The sequence below is a fragment of the Melitaea cinxia genome, chromosome 2, assembly GCF_905220565.1.
Source record: "Melitaea cinxia chromosome 2, ilMelCinx1.1, whole genome shotgun sequence".
NCBI lineage: Eukaryota > Metazoa > Arthropoda > Insecta > Lepidoptera > Nymphalidae > Melitaea > Melitaea cinxia.
In genome coordinates, this window is record NC_059395.1 from 6808192 (window position 1) to 6828171 (window position 19980).

General features: G+C 35.7%; 2 protein-coding genes across 2 annotated transcripts; both read right to left on the minus strand.

Moving 5' to 3' along the window:
- Positions 1–342: 342 nt before the first annotated feature.
- On the minus strand, positions 343–12177 carry LOC123663621 (retinol dehydrogenase 13-like). Its single transcript, XM_045598292.1, has 5 exons — positions 12060–12177; positions 10951–11313; positions 1989–2110; positions 1321–1538; positions 343–883 (listed from the first exon to the last, which is right to left on the minus strand). Exons 1-5 carry the CDS (start codon positions 12175–12177, stop codon positions 745–747), a joined length of 960 nt encoding a protein of 319 aa, XP_045454248.1. The 3' UTR covers positions 343–744.
- A 4022-nt stretch (positions 12178–16199) lies between these two features.
- Positions 16200–19056, minus strand: LOC123659062. The gene is made up of 4 exons (XM_045594335.1): positions 18786–19056; positions 18077–18271; positions 16858–17097; positions 16200–16524 (listed from the first exon to the last, which is right to left on the minus strand). The coding sequence occupies exons 1-4, from the start codon at positions 19054–19056 to the stop codon at positions 16307–16309; spliced, it is 924 nt and encodes a 307-aa protein (XP_045450291.1). The 3' UTR covers positions 16200–16306.
- Between the last annotated feature and the right edge of the window lie 924 nt (positions 19057–19980).

Below are 19980 nucleotides of genomic sequence, written 5' to 3' on the forward strand. Positions count from 1 at the left end.
CCTGCCCAGCGTGGTGACTATGGGCAAAACACATGAGTTCACGTTATTTTTGGCGTAAACTTGTGGAGGCCTATGTCCAGCAGTGGACTGTATAGGCTGTAATGATATAGAGGTTTGTTGTGGTCTGGGCGTTTGTGCTTGTGTATTTTGTGTGTTTCCGGACTTCCGACGCAGGAGAAAATCCTACTAGGGGCTGTTAAGTGTGAGGCGTTTATTTATTTATTTATTTAATTGACAATTTTTCGTCTTCTTACGTTGTATTACTTGTTGTATTATATGATATAATTGAGGTCGGATTTTTTTTCGTTTGTGAGTAAACACAATTTTAAAATCTACAGTATAACATTAGTATTAAATTTATTAAGTAGAAAAACTTCAATTTAGTTTCGTAAAGTTAGGAAAAAGTGTACAAATAGTGTACAACAAAAAGAAAGTGTAAATAGTCTTTAATACATTTGTAAAAATAATTAATATTTAAGTAAGTAACCAATATAGCACACCTATGGGGTCGAGCTTAATAAATTAGGCCAAAGCGTGCATTTTACTTCAGTGCATATTTTACCATTCTTACAATTATATGAGCTCATCAACATTCATCTCATTTGTGTGATAATGTTTAGGTGTGAGGGAATACCTAAATATTCAGCAATAGACCGAACATAAGTTATATATCTTTAACGAGGTAGTGCAATGTGTCTAAATATATATATTTAAAACTGCTTAGTCATTAAATCGATGATTTGTTCAGTTTTTGACTCCTGGGTCAGGTGCTGTAAAAGGATTGTAATCACCCAACTTGACAAATTCTACAGATTTCTCCCATAATTTCTTTGCATATTCATCATTAAGCGCCTTTCTGTCTGGATTGGTAACGGCACAATCACTGTAAACAAATAAACAAATAGATAAATTTATATTATGTTACCCACATGCATTATTCATTATATAATATTTCTTCTACCATAAGGTTGCCTGGAGAGGACCTCTCTGTAGTAATAAAGCAAGCTTTGTACTTATTTAAATTTTTTTCCCTCTCTTTTGTAATGTTACTTATCTTAGTGTACAACAAAGAGTTATTATTATTCAAATATTTCGATGTCTTAAAAGTATAGAGTTCAGTAAATAAATTAATTTTGAAATGGCATAGATTTACATGTCTTTTTAACAATGTTACATTACAGCCTATACAGTCCACTGCTGGACATAGGCCTCCACAAGTTTACGCCAAAAATAACGTGAACTCATGTGTTTTGCCCATAGTCACCACGCTGGGCAGGCGGGTTGGTAACAATGTTAATAAATATAAAATTAAGTTCTTACCAATAATATAAGCCAGTCTCATTTGCACATTTCTCATCAACGGAGCAATAAATATTTGTCTGAGCACCCTGCTCTGGAGTCTTCATGAAGGGATATAACACGAGTCCTATCATTCTTCTTGATCCTTTGAACAGTACACTGTCCAAATGACGGCCGAGCTCAGTTCTTATTACTCCTGGATGAAGGCAGTATGTGTTTACACCGTCAATATTATTCTCCTACAAATAAATAATTAAATCACACACTAGCCGGTGCGCTAGAGGTCGCGGGCTCGATCCTCTCCCCTCTAGGGTGTTCCTTCGATACACCTGGGCGGAATCACGGGGACACGCTCGCACTTCCGCGATACGGGCTCGATCCCCGCACATGGAAAATATTTGTATGATATATATACACAAACAATAACAATATTTAAATACATACATTTTTAAACTACTGTCATAGATACAAACATTTTAGGTGTCTGTTATGGTCTGGATGTTCATGTTTTTTGTGTTTTCGGACCCCCCATATAAGATTTACACCCTACTGTGAGGCATTTGTTACAACTTATTATTGATTTTTTTGTTAAAAATATCACAAATATTGCCAAATCTACAATAATATACAGAAATATAATTTCATATAAAACTCATAATTTGATAATGATAGCTAGAATGAATACTAACCTTTAGCTTATTAGCCAATTCTCTAGAAAATAAGACATTGGCTATTTTGCTTTGCGAATATGCTTCTGCTGCACTATATTGCCTTTTTTCATAGTTTAAATCATCAAAATTTATACCATACCCTGAAAATACATTTTTTAATAACATCTATACAAATAAATATTATATATCCAATATATATTGGAGTGTCTGTTTGTAGTATTAAAATAACCGCTTTTTACTAAATGCATAATGGGTCGAGTGACAATTACAAGTGTTTTTGTTGTTGCATAAAGTTTTGCTTGTTTTCCTAGTTTTTGTGTGGGTATAGTTTTATTGTGTGTATAGTCTTATTTGTTTGTTTTTGTGGTGTATATTGTAAGCGTATATTAAGTAATTAATAATGGATTCTGAACCCCCTGACCCTGGTGGAGGTTTCTATAATTTTTCCCAAACAAGGAAAATAGATGAAACTAATAACAGAAAAAGAAATAATAGCGACACTTTTTTTTTAACGTGGGGAAAATCCTTCATGGACACCCTCCGGCGAGGAGCCACCGGAGGGGAGTCAGACCCTTACTGAATAAAAACCATCCACGTGTGAGCAGACCTCCCCCTAAGTGGGGCGAGATGGGGCCACCTCGTCCCGGCGGTCGGCCCCAACGAAAACATCCGGGCCCCGGCACCCAGAGAGGGACGGCACCCACAAGACCACCCCTCCCGACGACTCGTGGGGTCTCAAGCCAGCCGAAAGTCCCCCGAAAATAATAGCGATCCTAATTTAACCCAATCTAAAAGCCACACTAATAATCTTCATTAAACACCATCCATTCAGTTGAATTATGTCACGCCGGAATTTCAAAATGAAAAGAGGTTATACTCGGCCGAAGATATTGCTCATTTCATTGTCCATGTTTCCAAAACGGAAACCAATCCCAATAGTGGAGCTGTTCTGCGGCCTATTCAATTCGGACAGTTCATACACAACAATAAAGTAACTAATATTGTGATCGACGGCATAAAGCGAATTGGGCGTAATCGCGTATCGATAGAATTAAAAACTTCACAGCAGGCCAATTCCTTTTAAGATCTAACAGTTCTTACTGCTCTGGTTATACTGCATCTATTCCCAGTTATAGCGTATCTCGCATGGGCATCATCCGTGCAGTACCTGTTGAATGGTCCATGGAAGAATTTGTAACGAATTTACAAGTTCCCTCTGGTTATGGGGGAGTTGCCAAGGCCCGGAGATTAAGTGGTAAATCCGTTAAGAACATAATTCTCCTGTATGGATTCCGACACAGTCTATAGTCCTCACATTTACTAGACAGAAACTCCCTCCCCATGTTTATTGTTATTTTACTTCTTTGCTTGTAGAAACCTATGTGTTACCCACTATCCAATATAACAAATGCTGTAGAATTGGGCATGTTAAAGCACAGTGCAGATCAAGTCCAAGATGTTTCAAATGCGCTCAGGTGCATGAAGGAGAAACTTGTACGGTAGAAACACCAACCTGTCTATTCTGCTCTGATACTCACCGCGGCGCCCGTTTGCTGACACTATTAGATCCTTTCCCAACAACAATATTATGTCAACATTTCCCAATTCTAACCCTCCTAAAAGCATATCTTACAAAAAAAAAACAACATTTACAGCTCACCGGCCAATCCCCACTGCTATTCCAGGATATGACCATCTAGCTCATCGAGATATATGTGAGGGAACCTGACTCGCAGACTCTTAATGGACGTGCCTTGACACAGGAAACTTTATCTCCAAATGATAATCTCATAGAACAACCTGCCGACATTCTTATTAAATATTATCTCCCGGATTAGTGACACCGGACTACCGAACAAAACTCTCACCAGCTTGACTCAGCTAACTACTTTATTGTCCAATAATGGAAAGCAAGCTGATCCAGTGGAATAGCCGTAAGTATCAGAAATTTCACTTAGTTAATCATTTCAACCCATCAATTCTAGCTGTCCAGGAAACATGGTTAAGACCTGGCTCTCGCTCCAAAGTTCCTGGTTATTCATGCTTCCGTGATGACAGAAATGATGGCCATGGTGGAGCTGCTTTATTTGTCTCCAATAAATGTATATATTGTCATGTCCCTCTACCTGCACATAGTGAACATATAAACGTCGTGGCTGTCTGCTCTTCTAATATTACTCTTGTGTCAGTATATGTCCCTAGTCCCACTTCTTCAGCTTTATCTGAATTTTCATCTAATACATAGCAATAATCTGGTAATACTTAAGAACGGTTCTCTTACTCCTTTATTCTCTTGGGCAGTATTACCCAGCAGTTTTGGTAGTGATTATTTTCCAATAATCATCTCGATGACCTATTCCTCCAGATTAAATGATATTACCGACCGACCTAGATTCAAATATAAAGTGGCAAAGGCAGATTGGTCTAAATTTGCACTAACCACCGATAGTGAAGTTTGTCATATTCCACTAATCACCTGTGAGAATGTTCACTCTCAATATATTAATTTTAAAAATGTGTTTATACGTTCTGCAGATACATCAATCCCTTTAACCTTTTGACCGCCGTAGTCACCTATACTTGACAAGGGCTCGCGAGTCCTGTGCGCCAGCGACGTCTATAGGTGACAAAAAACCCGGACCACAAAAATATTAAATAAAATTATTAAAAAAATATTTCTAGTATTTTAATGCATTATTTATGAAAATAGAATATCCCCGCAACATTTGAGTATAAAAAAACAAGTCTTTTAGAGCTACACGTACTGAGAAACATTGAAATAAAAACATGCATTTTTATTCCACGTAAATGATATGTCCAGAACGCCGAAGTCGTCTATAGTTGACCGCTAGGGATGTGACGCAAGAGGTATAAATAAATAATAAATAAATAAATATTTACAACATACACACACGGTCATCTGTTCCTAAAGTAAGCAACTTAATGCTTGTGTTATATATTCTTTATAGCACTTTAAAAAAATCATAATTACAAGTCATTTTTGCAATTAGCTATTCAAAATTCAACTCAAACGTGTTATATTTTCTACAAATAATTTAATATTTGAATAAAACAAAAGGCAAAAAAAAACATAAAACTATCATCAGCTAACACATAAATAGCAAATGAATAAAAAATCAAATCAACTAAAATCAATCAAATCGCCATAATAAATCTGATATCTCAAATCTGGCGCATCTCTAGCGCGTAGTCATTAATCCGTTCTCTACACGCCGTTGTCAAGTATAGACGACACGCTGATGACGTCATAAGCGAATAGCGAGAAAACTAGTGAAGTGCAAGACGAGCGATACCTTAGAACATCGTCGCATTTTGGAAGGCGTCGATGATTTTAATAATATACAATAAAAAATATATTTTTTTCATTTTGTTTATCTAAGGTTAAGATCGAAATTACGATTTTCTTTCTCATTCTCAAAATCATCTGGCAGCATCAATATCATCTCTAACCCCCACTCTCATAAAAGCTTTTTTTCTAAGACCCATGTGGTGTCGTGTGTCGTGAAATATTTGATTTGAAATATTGCTACTTACTCAGTACTGTTTTAGTACTATTTGCTACCTAAGCAAAGAAATATTTAACGCATGTAAATATTTCTTTTAAACTAAGGCTGGCATCGACCGCACCGATTATATTAATTTGCTTCATCGGATCAACTACTGAGTTGGAGAACAGTGGAACACAGGGCACTATGGAACAGTGTCGATAAAAATTTGAATTCTAAAGTAATCCGTGTGGTAACGCTTCGACCAATTACAGCGCGTAGGGACTCTTGAAAATCCGTAATAACTTTTTATTGGTTGTACCGATTTTGATAATTTTTAATTTTATCGAAAGCTAATGTTTATCATGTGGTCACATATAAATTTCATTGAGATCTGATATCTACTTTTTGAGTAATCTTTGATAACGCGTTTTGACTACGCGTACTTGACTATTTTTTCGTCGATCTACGTTGTATTCGAGCAAACACAATTATTCTTGTTCAATTCATTGAGATTTCTTTTCAAAGTACTTTCTTTTTAGTAAAAAAGTTTAAAGAATAGGTAAGTGATATTTTTTTTTCATTAATTTTAATCATTAAAGACAATTGTGTGGAAAGTTCAAAAAATAACCTAAGTTTTTATAAAACTCGTTTACCTAAAAACGTTGGCCTAATGGGGCACTATGGAACGGGGCACAGTGGAATACTGTTCTAATGAACCTTAAATAATAAACTATTATCTAATAAGATAATAATTGTGTTTGCAGGCAAACGAAAAAAACTAACTTCAATTATATCGACAAGTAATACAACGTAGGTAGACGAAAAAATAGTCAAGTAAATACGCATTATCATAGATCAATCAAAAAGTTGTAATCGGGTTTGGATGAAATTTAAATGTGACTACATGATAAACATCGGCTTTCGATTAAATTAAAAATCATCAAAATCGGTGCACCCAGTAAAAGTTATGCAGATTTTCGAGATCTCATTATAAAATCCTGGTTTCCGTAGCATGATACTATACCGGGGTTATCTCCTTTCCAACAAAAAAAGAATTATCAAAATCGTTTCCTAAACGACAAAGTTATCCCCGAACACAAATAAAAAAAATAAAAAATATATATCGAATCGGTCGAATTGAGTAACCTCCTCCTTTGAAGTCGGGTAAAAAATTACAAATTTGAATTAGGTTAATTTTTTCTAAATTACTTTTCATGTATATATCGATTCGATTCAAAATCGATATATAGCCTGCGGCTTCCTTGCGTGCGACACAGCACGTCTCTAAAGAAAGTTTCATAACCGTAGGTCAGCTGCGCCGTAGTCGTCCAGTCGTGACAATGACGTCATGGCGATAGAAAAGAGTGTTGTGCTTTACTACGATTATTTTTGTAATGTTTGTTTTTTATTTATGTTGTTGTAAGTATATATAACGAGTGCAAGATAACACAAGAAAAATATTAAAAAATAAACCTTCCTAGATTATATAAGTAGTCATTTATTGCATAAAAACCAACAAAAACAAGTCACTGTGTGGTACTCGATAACGAGTCTTGGCAGCACTATTTTTTTCGTAGGTATTTTTGTTTATTTTATGCCTTGGCGTACAGGGCACGGGAATGGTTTTGAGGCGTGGCGGTCAAAAGGTTAAACCCTACTGATAATCATAGACGCCTATCTCCTCCGTGGTGGGTTGCAGAATGCACTACTATGTGTAGATTCCGTAAGTTTGCTGAACTCATATTCAATATCCATGACTATAGAAAATTTTCTTAATTATAAAAAGGTGGCAGCTGATGCGACTAGACTATTTGCCCAGAAAAAGAAACTTGCGTGGTCACGCTTTTGTGAAAGTCTGTTTTCGGAGTCCCATTCCTCTCTGGTCTGGAATAATATCCAAAAATTTAGGGGAGTCATACGAGGGAGCGTTTTTATGTTCACGGAATGAAGAGTAAGGGGTTGAAATAACAAAAACCAAATTATTTTTCCTTTTCAATATATTCAAGATGGACACATTTTTCAGATCTTTCAATTAATTTATTTATATCCTCATAAAAAATGTTTTGTCTTTGTGCTCAAAATACGCTGAAACTGCCTCCTTAACTTCATCATCGGTGGTAAGTTTTTACCCCGCAGCTCTTTTTTCATTTTTGGAAAGAGGTAATAATCACTCGGGGCCAGGTCTGGGCTGTAGGGTGGGTGGTTCAAAATATCGAAGCCCACTTTAAGCAGGGCAGCCAACGCAACGCGGCTCTTGTGGACGGGTGCATTGTCGCGCAAAAGCAGCACACCTTTCGTCTATTAGTCTTTGAGCTATCGCCAACCAAGCAACATAATCAGCCGGCCTAGCATGCATACAACGAGATATCTCTTGACGAGAGAGAGAGATAATGTCTACATCGAGTATTTTCTCGATTACCCTAACATGCGCACTACGAGAGACAAAATTCTCTTCCGAAGACTTCGCCTTGTCGAGTAGAGAAACATTATCAACCATAATCACAACTGAATATCATTCTTATTTCTTATGTCGTAAAGTTGAATTTACAAGGTTATTGACCAATTTCAAACGAGTGACACATGTTTTATTTAACAATGTTCTCGGCCTTTTGGCTAAGATAAAAAGTGTATATCTAATTTAAAAAATCTAATATGGAAAATAAAACGGCGTAAGTAAATGAATTTAATTATATATGTAAAACAATATGCTCGTGTTGTGCTTTATATCTTGTCGCACATTAGATAATTGTAATACTATCACGCATTGTTTTTTTTTTTTAATTTTTAAAATTTTTTGAATTTTTGAATTTTTTTTTTTTTGATTATTGATTTTACTTTTATTCTATTTAATTTTATTTTTAGTTATTGATTTTTTTAATATAATTTTGTTTTGTTTTTTATTCTGAATGTTGTCTTGTCTTGTTGTACTAACCCAATATGGACTTATACTTTGGTCTGAAATAAAGTATTATTATTATTATTATTTAGAATAAGAAGCAACAGGGCGCAAATACGTTTTTTGTGTCATTATATGGCACACTTCACTCGACTTTTCGCATTTCCCGCTCTTCGTATACCGAAATTATATAATTATAATAGGGAAACGCCATGGTATACAAAAAATAGGCACCCGGTTTTATTTATTTTTTATTTATCGATAATATTCTCGTCGATAATATTGAAGACGAGAAGTTTCTCTTCCTAAAACGACAAAATTCGACAAAATTACGATGTCATGTTAGCTTCCGTAGAGATAAATATCACAGATCACTAAAATTTAATGATTATCTCTTCTTGACGTAACGAGAAGAGTATCGCGTGCACGCATGTTAGCTACTGTAGACATAGAGAGATAATACGAGAAAAGGGGTAGACAAAATTTTGTCGTGGCGCGCATGCTAGGCCTGCAGGAGTGAAAAGTGAAATATGGAAAAAATCGAATATCGTGCCGTTATAAAGTTCCTTACCAAGCAAGGAAAATCAGTTGCGACCATAATGGATGAGATGTCATCGGTTTACGGTGACTCTTGTACAGGAAAAACCATGGTGTACAAGTGGCACAGTTTGTTTAAAAAAGGAAGGGAATCCCTTGAAGACGACCCGAGGCCGGGCAGGAGCATCGAGGTGACCACGCCAGAACTTATCCAAAAAGTGGAAAAACTTGTACTCAACGATGCTCGACTAAAGAAGAAACAACTCGCAGAAATGGTTGGCGTATCCGATATAACCATTTTTAAAATCCTGCACGATCATCTTGGATGGGACTTTTACTGGCCAATATAGTAATGAGTAACTTAGGCGACTTTTATTTTAGAAATTTATTTATTTCAGTGGCATAGCGTAGTTGGGGCGGCAGGGGCGGCTCGACCCGGGCGGCAAAAGTTAACAATACTTAAATAATAAAAATATTTTGTAAATATTTGAACCATTTTATATTACTTTTATTGCCACTACAAAGTCGGACCGATTGAAAGGAGCTCAGAATTTTTCATTACTTATTTTGTGGCGAAGTTGGGGAATCCCTTTTCTTTGAATGATATTTTGTAGGGTACTGGCAACGTCTATACTTTTGCGAATTCCCCGTTTATGACTAATAATCAGCAAGAATTACTTCTATTACATACAAAATGTAAGGGGTTTTTAAACTTTTATTTATAATATAGCCTGTACAATACAAAATAATGATGACTGATCTTGCCGAAAAGTTCTCTATAATAATGTATGTAATGTGTAGAGTGTATAAATACTACTCCTCAGATCAAAGATGGGGAACTCAACTGAGCCTTTATAAAACCACTTTGAAAAAACCTAGTGTTAAACATTCAATTTATTTTGTTTTAAATTTAACTACTTTTTAAATAATTATTTTGGGCTAAGATCTAAATTAGGTAAAACCGAATTTCGGGACCGTGGGGGGATGGGGGAGGGGAGGGTGGGGAACACTACCCCTGGTACCACTATCACACCTCGGAACCCCTGGTTATGGAGATATCGATGGTTAAAGTTTTGAGATTAGAAGAAGAATTGGTCATTTGTTAGTTAAGTGGCCTCCAATTTATGGGGTGAAATGGGGGTGGGAGGGTAAAGGGTGGTGGGGAGGGTGGGTTTTTTAGCCCCCCGTAGTGTGCGTTTCGCGTAAACCCCGTGGTTTCGAAGATATCGTGTTTGAAGTTTTGGGGTTAACTTTACGTGATTCAGAGATATTACAATACCTTAGAGCTCCGTGTCTGACTCCACCTTAACTCCGGTGCAGCGGGAAGTGCACTCATATGCTCCATTCACCAACTTTCACATTTTATTTTCGAACAAATTTACGTAAAAACGATCTCGATTGCAAGATCAACAAACGATACGAACTGACGCTTAACGACTGACAAATCGACATTTTTAAACAAAATAACGCGTCAGACATAATATTCTAATAAAATTAGTAACATTGCGTGCTAGAATATAAGTTTAGAAATTTCGAAAAATACCCAAAACCGAATCGGAGCACCCCACTGTCCACGTGGTCTTGGTCTGTCCTACCCCTAGAGTGTTTTTTTTGTGCCGCGGAGGCGCGGAGGGAGGGCAGCCCTCGCCCGCCGTGCGAAAGCGCGCGAACGAATGCGTAGAGGAGCGGCTGAGGCTGGTCGCCTTCGGCGACCAGCCTCCGCTGCGGAACGGAGCATGAGTGAGCGTGCTTTCGCACGCAAGGGCGGAAGGGCTGCACTTCCCGCAGCGCCGGAGCCAAGCGTTCCTCTAACTTTCGAAATTCTTCTTCTAACCTCAAAACTTTAACCATGGATATCTCCATAACCATGGGGTTCCGAGGTGTGACAGTGGTACCAGGGGTAGCGTTCCCCACCCTCTCCCCCCCCATCCCCCCACGGTCCCGAAATTCGGTTTTACCTAATCTAAAGCTTTACCTTATTTTGTAAATAAAAATTAACATTAAGGTCAATAAAAAATTAACAATAAAAGTAACTTACTCGTGTGAGCACTGGATGAAACCGTCACAATTCTTGCTGGAGTACTATTTCTTAAACGAGGTAAGAGCAACATTGTCAATAGAAAGTGGGCTAAATGATTTGTACCAAATTGTGTTTCAAACCCATCCTCCGTAAATCCCTTCGGACACATCATTACCCCTGCATTGTTCACGAGAATATTTATTTGTGGCTCTGAATTTAGAATTTTTTTTGAAAATTCTCTCACAGATTTCAGTGATGATAAATCACATTTTTCAATAACAATATCACCCTTTTCTGATAAATCTTTACATTTTTGTTCAATATCATATTTAGCAGCTTCAGCTTTTTCAGTACTTCTGCAAGCCATAATAATTTTGGCTCCTGAAATTATAGAACTATTTTAAAAACCTTTTTTTATGTTTTTTTAATATTAGTAAAATAAAAAAAAAAAAACAGAACACAAGTAACTTAATTTAAAATATTTCAAAACTATATATTAATTTACAGAATGAAAATCATACATTTCTGAGAAAGTATATAGGTACTGAAAAGAAATCTAGCTTTATTTTGAGAAGAACTAACAAGAAATAGAAAAGTTTTTTTATAGTACAATATTTTTCTTTTGTATGCTATATTTTTGATAAAAAATTTTGGTTAACATACCAGATAGCGTCAAGAACTTTTTTTAGACGTACTAAAGTTAGTAATTTTTGTATTTCATTGTAATTATGTATCATTTAGTATAACATACGAAAGTAGATGAAACAGCGAGAAAGTGTTTCTTCTACTAATTTTTTTTTTATAAATCCAATAATATATAATAATATTTCTGACTGAAAACTTGCTAGTACGGGAGATGACTTTCTAATGGTGGAATAATTTCCATAATCGGTTCACTAGTTCTAGGGATTAGCCAACAAAACAAAAGTTTTATTCATTTACTTTTTTATATAGGTATATAATTAGTTTCTTTATCCAGTCTTTTTCAGTAAAATTTAATAGAATTTGTTACAATGTACGAAATCTTTCGAAATCATTACAAATATTAATATTAATTTAATATTATTTTATTAAGACTGATATTTAAAAGTTTAATAATGGAAATCAACGAATATAATGTATATTACCTCTTTTATAAAAATCTAAAACAGTTTCTTTTCCAATACCAGTATTACACCCGGTAACGATCGCTGTTTTTCCAACTAATTTTGCAGTACTACAACAACGTCCGCTAAATATAGGCATTTTGGATATATTTAAATTACTATTATATGTTTAACTGAGACTTTAATATGTAAATTAAGTACGTCTATTAAATATTAAAAATTTATGACAATAATTTAAACTTATTCCATAAATTTAATTAATAAGTTATGCTTCTGCTTATGTTCTTGCTTGAAAACTTTGCTTGAATAACTACGTCTACGTCACTTGTACGTCACAGTCACATCACACGCACTCATTATTTGAGGTGAGATTAGGACTGTTGATAAAATATCGATATATCAAAATATCGATATTATTATTTAGAAATATCGATATTTATTACTAATACCTTTTTGGACGATATATCGATAGTTCGACATTGAAATTTAAATATCAATCTTAAGACACAAAATATATTGCAAGATCTTTACACAGAGTGCGCCTAGAATGCGGAGTGCGGGGCGTGTTTGTGTCGCTTTTTCGTATTTTGTTTCTTGATATCGTCTTTAATCAAATTATGAATAGTAATAAAAATCTCCTTTGATTTCTTAAATTATATTTGAAACATTTTTGATGAAAGTTCTTCGTAGAGATTGTATTCGCCGCGGTCTTTCCTATACTTAATATGATTTTGTACCCAAATCGTTCGGCACTAAGAATGTGCGAAAGAAACTATTAAGTCATATTCGAAGTCAGAATTATCATTCGATGAGCTATCTAATAAATCTAATAGTACAGCCGTATTATTCCATATACCATTATATATATATATATATATATATATATATATCTATATCTATAATCTATAATATATATAAAAGCGAAAGGTCACTCATTCATCACGAAATCTCCGAAACTATAACACCTACATACTTGAAATTTGGCAGGTAGGCTCCTTATAAGACGTAGGTATCCGCTAAGAACGGATTTTACGAAACTCGACCCCTAAGGGGGTGAAACGGGGGTTGGAAGTTTGTATGAAAGTCTTATGTTTTTGAAGTGAGAGACTTAAAATTTAAAATGTAAGCTCTATAGATGGTGAAAAGGTGACCAAATAATGAATATTTAGACATCAACCCCTTTTTGGGGTTAAAACGGGGGATCGTAGGTTGACTCACTGATCACGAAATCTCCGAAACTATAGCACCTACAAACTTGAAATTTAGCAGAGAGGTTCCTTATATAGCGTGAACTACCGCTAAGAATGAATTTTACGAAACTCGATCCCTCAGGGGGTAAAACGGGGGTTGGAAGTTTGTATGAAAGTCCTATGTTTTAGAAGTAAGAGACTTGAAATTTAAAACGTATGCTCTATAGATGATAAAAAGGTGTCCAAATAATCTATCTTTAGAAACCAACTCCCTTTTGGGGTTAAAACGGGGGATCGTAGGTTGACTCACTCATCACGAAACCTCCGAAACTATAACACCTAAAAACTTGAAATTTGGCAAGTAGGCTCCTTATAGGTCGTAGACATTTGCTAAGAACGGATTTTACGAAACTCGACCCCTAAGGGGGGTGAAACGCGGGTTGGAAGTTTGTACGAAAGTCCTACATTTTTGAAGTAAGAGACTTGAAATTTAAAATGTATGCTCTATAGATAGTGAAAAGGTACCCAAATAATGTATCTTAAGAAATCAACACCCTTTTGGGGTTAAAATGGAGGATGATAGGTTGACTCACTCATTACGAAATCTCCGAAACTATAACAGATACAAACTTGAAATTTGACAGGTAGGTTTCAAGAACGTAGACATTTGATAAGAACCGATTTTACGAAACTCGACCCCTAAGGGGGTGAAACGGGGGTTGGTAGTGTGAATGAAAGTCCTATGTTTTTGAAGTAAGAGACTTGAAATTTAAAATGTAAACTCTATAGATGGTGAAAAGGTGTCTAAATAATGTATTTTTAGAGATCAACTCCTTTTTGGGGTTAAACCGGGGGATGGTAGGTTGGCTCCCTCATAACGAAATCTCCGAAACTATAACAGATACAAACTTGAAATTTGGCAGGTAGTTTCCTTATGGGGTGTAGACATCTGCTAAGAACTGGTTTTATGAAATTCAACCCTTAAAGGGGTAAAACGGGGGTTGGAAGTTTGTATGCAAGTTCTATATTTTTGAAGTAAGAGACTTGAAATGTAAAATGTGTGCTCTATAGATGATGAGATGGTGGCCAAATAATGCATCGTAATCTATATATATAAAAGAGAAAGGTCACTGACTCACTCATCACGAGAACTCAAAAACCGCTGGAGGGTTCATCCATCCAGGATGGACAAAGATGATATTTGGAAGGGAGGTAGATTATAGTTAGTAGACGTCCGCTAAGAACGGATTTTGCGATATTCCACCGCTAAGGGGCTTAATTGGGGTTGATAGTTTGTATGAAACATATAAGTTCGCCTGATAGGTTATTTATACTGCTGCCTGAAAATAAAACTAAGAATGTGGTGTATAGAGAGGTTTTATAAAAACAACTATTAAATTATACTAAATTGTGCCTTTTAAAAAGTTACTCAGTGTGATAAGCATTTCAAGTAACTGAAATAAAACAATAATTTGCGTTAAACATCTTAATAGTAATGCATATCTTTATAACCACGCGGATGTAGTCGCGGGCAACAGTTAGTGTATTATAAAACAAAGTCTCCAAAAGTGTATGTGATCGATTCCCTCAAAATCTACTGAACGGATTTTCATGCGGTTTAAGAGGAAGGTTTACGTAACGGCTAAGCCGATTTTGATGAGAGTTTCACTGGAAGTTTGCCGGGAAAACTTTGTAACACACTGATTTCATCGCGGGCGAAGCCGCGGGCACAGCTAGTATATATATATATATATATATATATATATATATATGTGTGCGTATGTGTGTGTGTGTGCAGTGAAGAAAGGAACGTGTGGACTCCTCCTCTAGTGACGAGAGAATGATTCAACCGGATCTTAACCGTGTGTGATACCTTAAGATACTGTAATATTCATATCCAGGTATCTTATGATAAAATATTATAGTATGATTATAGTAGTATGAATGGGTTATTGGATAGTCCTGAGCTCTTGGCAAAGGTTGGATTAAATGTACCTTATTATACACACGGGAACAACGGGGGAGGAGGAGGAGGAGGAGGAGGAGGAGGAGGAGGAGGAGGGGGAGGAGGAGGAGGAGGAGGAGGAGGAGGAGGAGGAGGAAGAGGAGGAAGAGGAGGAGGAGGAGGAGGAGGAGGAAGAGGAGGAAGAGGAGGAAGAGGAGGAAGAGGAAGAGGAGGAAGAGGAAGAGGAGGAAGAGGAGGAGGAAGAGGAGGAAGAGGAGGAAGAGGAGGAAGAGGAGGAAGAGGAGGAAGAGGAGGAAGAGGAGGAAGAGGAGGAAGAGGAGGAAGAGGAGGAAGAGGAGGAAGAGGAGGAAGAGGAGGAAGAGGAGGAAGAGGAGGAAGAGGAGGAAGAGGAGAAAGAGGAGGAAGAGGAGGAAGAGGAGGAAGAGGAGGAAGAGGAGGAAGAGGAGGAAGAGGAGGAAGAGGAGGAAGAGGAGGAAGAGAAGGAAGAGGAGGAAGAGGAGGAAGAGGAAGAAGAGGAAGAAGAAGAAGAAGAAGAAGAAGACACCTATATATATTTCTTTATTATTCAGATTGTGTTCAATATTAACAGGTTAAAATACAGATAGTTAAAAGGCATTCTGTCTTTAAAATAAGAAGAAAAACTAATAAAATAATATATTTAAAAAAAACCTAAAGGCCTGCTTAGGCCTAAACTTACCCGGTGAAGTTGGCACCGCTTTGGTTTTTTTTTTTTAAATAAGGTATATTTTTTAACTTTCAATTATACTAACCTTATCCTACTAATAACGAAGACAAAAAAAAAATTAGAAATTACCTACCCAACTTGGTGTTCTTCATTTTCAGATACCACTGTAGGTGTAATGTTAAATTATTACTAAATCTGTGTGTGTCCCATGATTATTCTTTAATTTGAAAAATTGAGGGCTCAATATATAAAAGATGGGTAAAAATGGTAGTAGGGTGAAAAATGTTCGAATTATTTCTTAATGAAAGTAGTTTTTTTAAAAGTAGCTATTTATTTACTTACAAAAATCAAAGAAAAATATACATTTTCAAATGTGCATTTATTGGACTCCTGCCAATTTATTTCAATTATTACGACAAACGAATAACTATTCGTAGTCAAGTTGACTTTTTCTATAGGCTTTAGGAAGATTTCTTAGTGTTTTTCGAATTCTGAAGGTTCCGTTGGCTGGTTTTTCACAAAAGAACATGAATGGTATATTGCAATCGCTTGTCGCTAGCAAACCGCTTCGCCTGTAACCGCCACAACGTAGGTCAGACGTTGTATAGTTGCCTGGACACTTAAAATCCCAGTCCACTTGTCTATCTACTAAACGGTCACCTATATAAAGATTATTTCAATTAAAAAAGCTGGTAAATACGTAACGAAAGCGTTACGAAAAGTGTGATCGGGCAATGCGAACGGAGTATGAGAGAGAGGTGCGAGCACACATTTCTTTTTCTGTTTCTCTCACAATAGCGTTCAGCTCAATACGTTTCGAACAGTTCGCAGTAAATTAACTGTAGAGACGATGTTTGAAATGTTACAGATTACACATTCTTCATTCATCATTCTATGTATTGTATCCCTATAACATTTATAATAACATGTATCACAATTTTTGGAAAATTATAAAATTAGGTAGATCAAATTATTTACCAAGAACAGTGCGGTAATGATATCTTTGAAATAAATCGCTGAAACCCAGGAAAGCGAAGTCGCCAGGTGTCTTGTGCTGGTCTACTTGTTTGAAAACATCTCGGATGTACTCGGCCTCCTCTCTCGTGTCCAAGACAGCGAGGTGCCCGCCAGCAAAGTGGCAAGTTGTATACGCATCGTACCACGTCTGGGGCTCAATGTGCGTTATGTAACAAGTTTTATTTGGTCCCAATTTCCAACCTATTTTAAAAATAGTAGTATTTAGGGTATATATTTCTTTATTGAATTCTTTAAATGAAAAACTATTGAATATTTATTTCTACAAAATTAGCGGTTCAATGGATGATTTTAATATTGGTTTCGCTATTTTATTTAAGTGTGGCAGGAAAATCTCCTAAAAATTTGAGCAACTCGACTGGGCAAGTAGCTGATCCTTACAAAAGATATAAAGACCCAGCAGTTCCAATGGTGAGTAAGGTAGCCCAGAGGTCCTGAGGAAGGTTGGAGTAAGGGTCGGAAACACGTGTCGGAAATACCTACTCCTGGTGTGATATATGCGCTTGCCATCGCTAGGCGAACCGTACGCTTGTTTACTGCCTTCGTGTTATTTAAAAAGATTAAACATTAATAAGAACAAAATATCTATATCAAAATTAATTGTAGTGTCTTGTATTTTCATTAACGCTGTTTAAAATATAAAACACCTACATTTAAATTATATTTAAAACTAGCGACCAGCCCCGGCTTCGCAGGGGTGCAATGCTGATACTAAATATACTACAGAATGTCTTTATATATTGTGTGAAGCGAGCTTATAGCATGGTTAATTATAATAACCTAATATAAATAACCATGCATGCTATATATTAATATAATAACAACAACATTCAAATATGCGTCGTTAGATTACACGTTGTTACAGAATGCGTTGAAGAAATAAAGATTCACTGCTCGTTTCCCGTAGGTGATAGCATGATAATATGTAGCCTATATGTTGACCCGACTTCTTAATAATATTCGTGCCGAATTTGAAGTAAATCCATGCAGTACTTTTTGAGTTTATCCCGGGCATACATACAGACAAACAGACAAAAATTCTAAAAACTATATTTTTGGCTTCGGTATCGATTGAGGATCACACCCCAAGTATTCTTTTAAAAAAATATTCAATGGACAGTTTTGACTTTCCTACCATTTTATTACATGTATAGATACATACGCGCATCATAAGTATCACAATCTGGATAATACATCACACTCGAAGCCTTTATTTTGCATGCAAAAGGGAGTGCTTCAGAACACGGGTGTACGAAGAGGCGACCATTTCGACGCGCCGCTACACATCGACCGCCTTTGTACTTAGGTTGTTTTTGTTCCCACAATAATTCTAATATTGAGTCTTGCAAGTAATTACCTGAAAGTAATATACAAACAACAAATATTATAGTTTTTTTTTAACAAACTTTTAGCACTCACTAAATAATCGATAAATACCTTAACTCCAAATATGGTCGTACCCACATGCATACGTTTCACTTGCTTTGGTGGGGCAAGATGGGGCATTTGCCCCACTCTGACCCGTAGCCAAATAATTGATATTTTAGATTTTAAAAGGAAATTTATGGTAAATTTGGGTACGCCTATAACTGCAGAGGAACCAAAAAGTCATGCAGGTAATAGAGTTGAGTAACACGGGAAAAAAATATTGTAGACTGATTTATATATCTGAATACTTATAAGAACTTTGACGAAGAAATTGTTTTCAAATGTCAAATTAATTAATAATCGGTCGAGTAATTTTTCAGGAAATTATGTACTGTGGTAAGGTTAGGTTTTTAAGACGAACATCTGGTTTCGAACGTAGAAAAAATACTAATATCAAACCCTTAAACATACTATTTGTGAAAAACAAATAATTCAACTTTTACCTATAATAGTAACGAACGTTCTCTCTGAAAATAAGTCATGTATACCCACGTAAACTCCCTCATATTTAGTGAGTATGGGAGCTACGAGCAGTGGCATGCTGTCAGCCTCGTCTAGGTTGCTGGGTACAAACAGTTCGGTTTTCTCTGCCTCACAACGCATACGTGCTTGATACCAGTCCACCGCCTCTGGGTGCATTTTGTAAAATGCATCGAAAGCCTTCTCATAGCGATAGTCAACGCGATACTTCGGTCTTTGAGAATCTGCCGTCATTTTAAATTAAGAAATTATATCATAAAACAACACTTAGGTTGATTTTTATTATCGAAATGAACAAGTTTACAATGAAGTAGACCGTATAAAATAGAACTTTATATTTAGAAAATTCACTATTCTCTGTAATCGGATTCTTAATTTTTAAATGTGTTTCTCAACTTCTCACCCGAGGGATCATCAATAAGTAAACAAATAACTAAATATGTTTTTAATTTACATGCAAATTGATTAATAGCGGGTCAAGCGTCAAGTTCATCTGTAGTGCATCACTTTTGATGAAACAAACATCTCGAAATTTTTTAAACAGTAATTTAAATCTTATTAACACTCAATACGAAATTTAGATGTACCTACTAGTGTGCATTAAAAATACCATTTGGTTAAGTATTCTACTTCACTTTCAAAGTAATTATTCATATTACAAGTGGTTAAAATATTACGATTAAACCATAATAATGCAACGTACCTATAAATGTAATAAAATATAACATTAACCAAACAAGCAATTTTCTAAAAATATCTATTCTCATAGTTCTTCACATATTTCATACCACAGCACTCAATCAACACGTTTCATTTCTTTTAACAACTAATTGAAATGTTTTCATTCACTGGAAAATTGTTTTGATTTACGACTTTTCCACATTGATAAAAATACAAAAAACGTCTGTCTACAATTCAAAAAATATGGTCATTATAGTACGACGATTATGTAACGTCACTGTGTCCAGGAGATGGAACTTTCGTAGGGAGAGTAAATGGCTAAACGGTTTTTTTTTTGTAAATCTCACAGTAACCAAAATATGTCGCTATAAATTGAGGACACCCAACTACCTAAGTGCTTGGACAACAACATATAAACATAATCTGTCCCTTGTTGTGGTGTACAATAAAGAATATATTATATTATTATTAGGTCTT

What these genes read in the sequence shown, in the direction of transcription:
- LOC123663621 (XM_045598292.1), bottom strand. Translation starts at nt 12,177, where the DNA reads ATGCCTATATTTAGCGGACGTTGTTGTAGTACTGCAAAATTAGTTGGA. An exon ending in TTTAGATTTTTATAAAAGAG is followed by an intron (nt 11,314 to 12,059) that starts GTAATATACATT and finishes CTATAATTTCAG; the next exon opens with GAGCCAAAATTATTATGGCT. An exon ending in TTCATCCAGTGCTCACACGA is followed by an intron (nt 2,111 to 10,950) that starts GTAAGTTACTTT and finishes ATGTATTTTCAG; the next exon opens with GGTATGGTATAAATTTTGAT.
- LOC123659062 (XM_045594335.1), bottom strand. Translation starts at nt 19,056, where the DNA reads ATGACGGCAGATTCTCAAAGACCGAAGTATCGCGTTGACTATCGCTAT. An exon ending in TTGTGATACTTATGATGCGC is followed by an intron (nt 17,098 to 18,076) that starts GTATGTATCTAT and finishes TTTTTAAAATAG; the next exon opens with GTTGGAAATTGGGACCAAAT. An exon ending in TCATTACCGCACTGTTCTTG is followed by an intron (nt 16,525 to 16,857) that starts GTAAATAATTTG and finishes ACCGTTTAGTAG; the next exon opens with ATAGACAAGTGGACTGGGAT.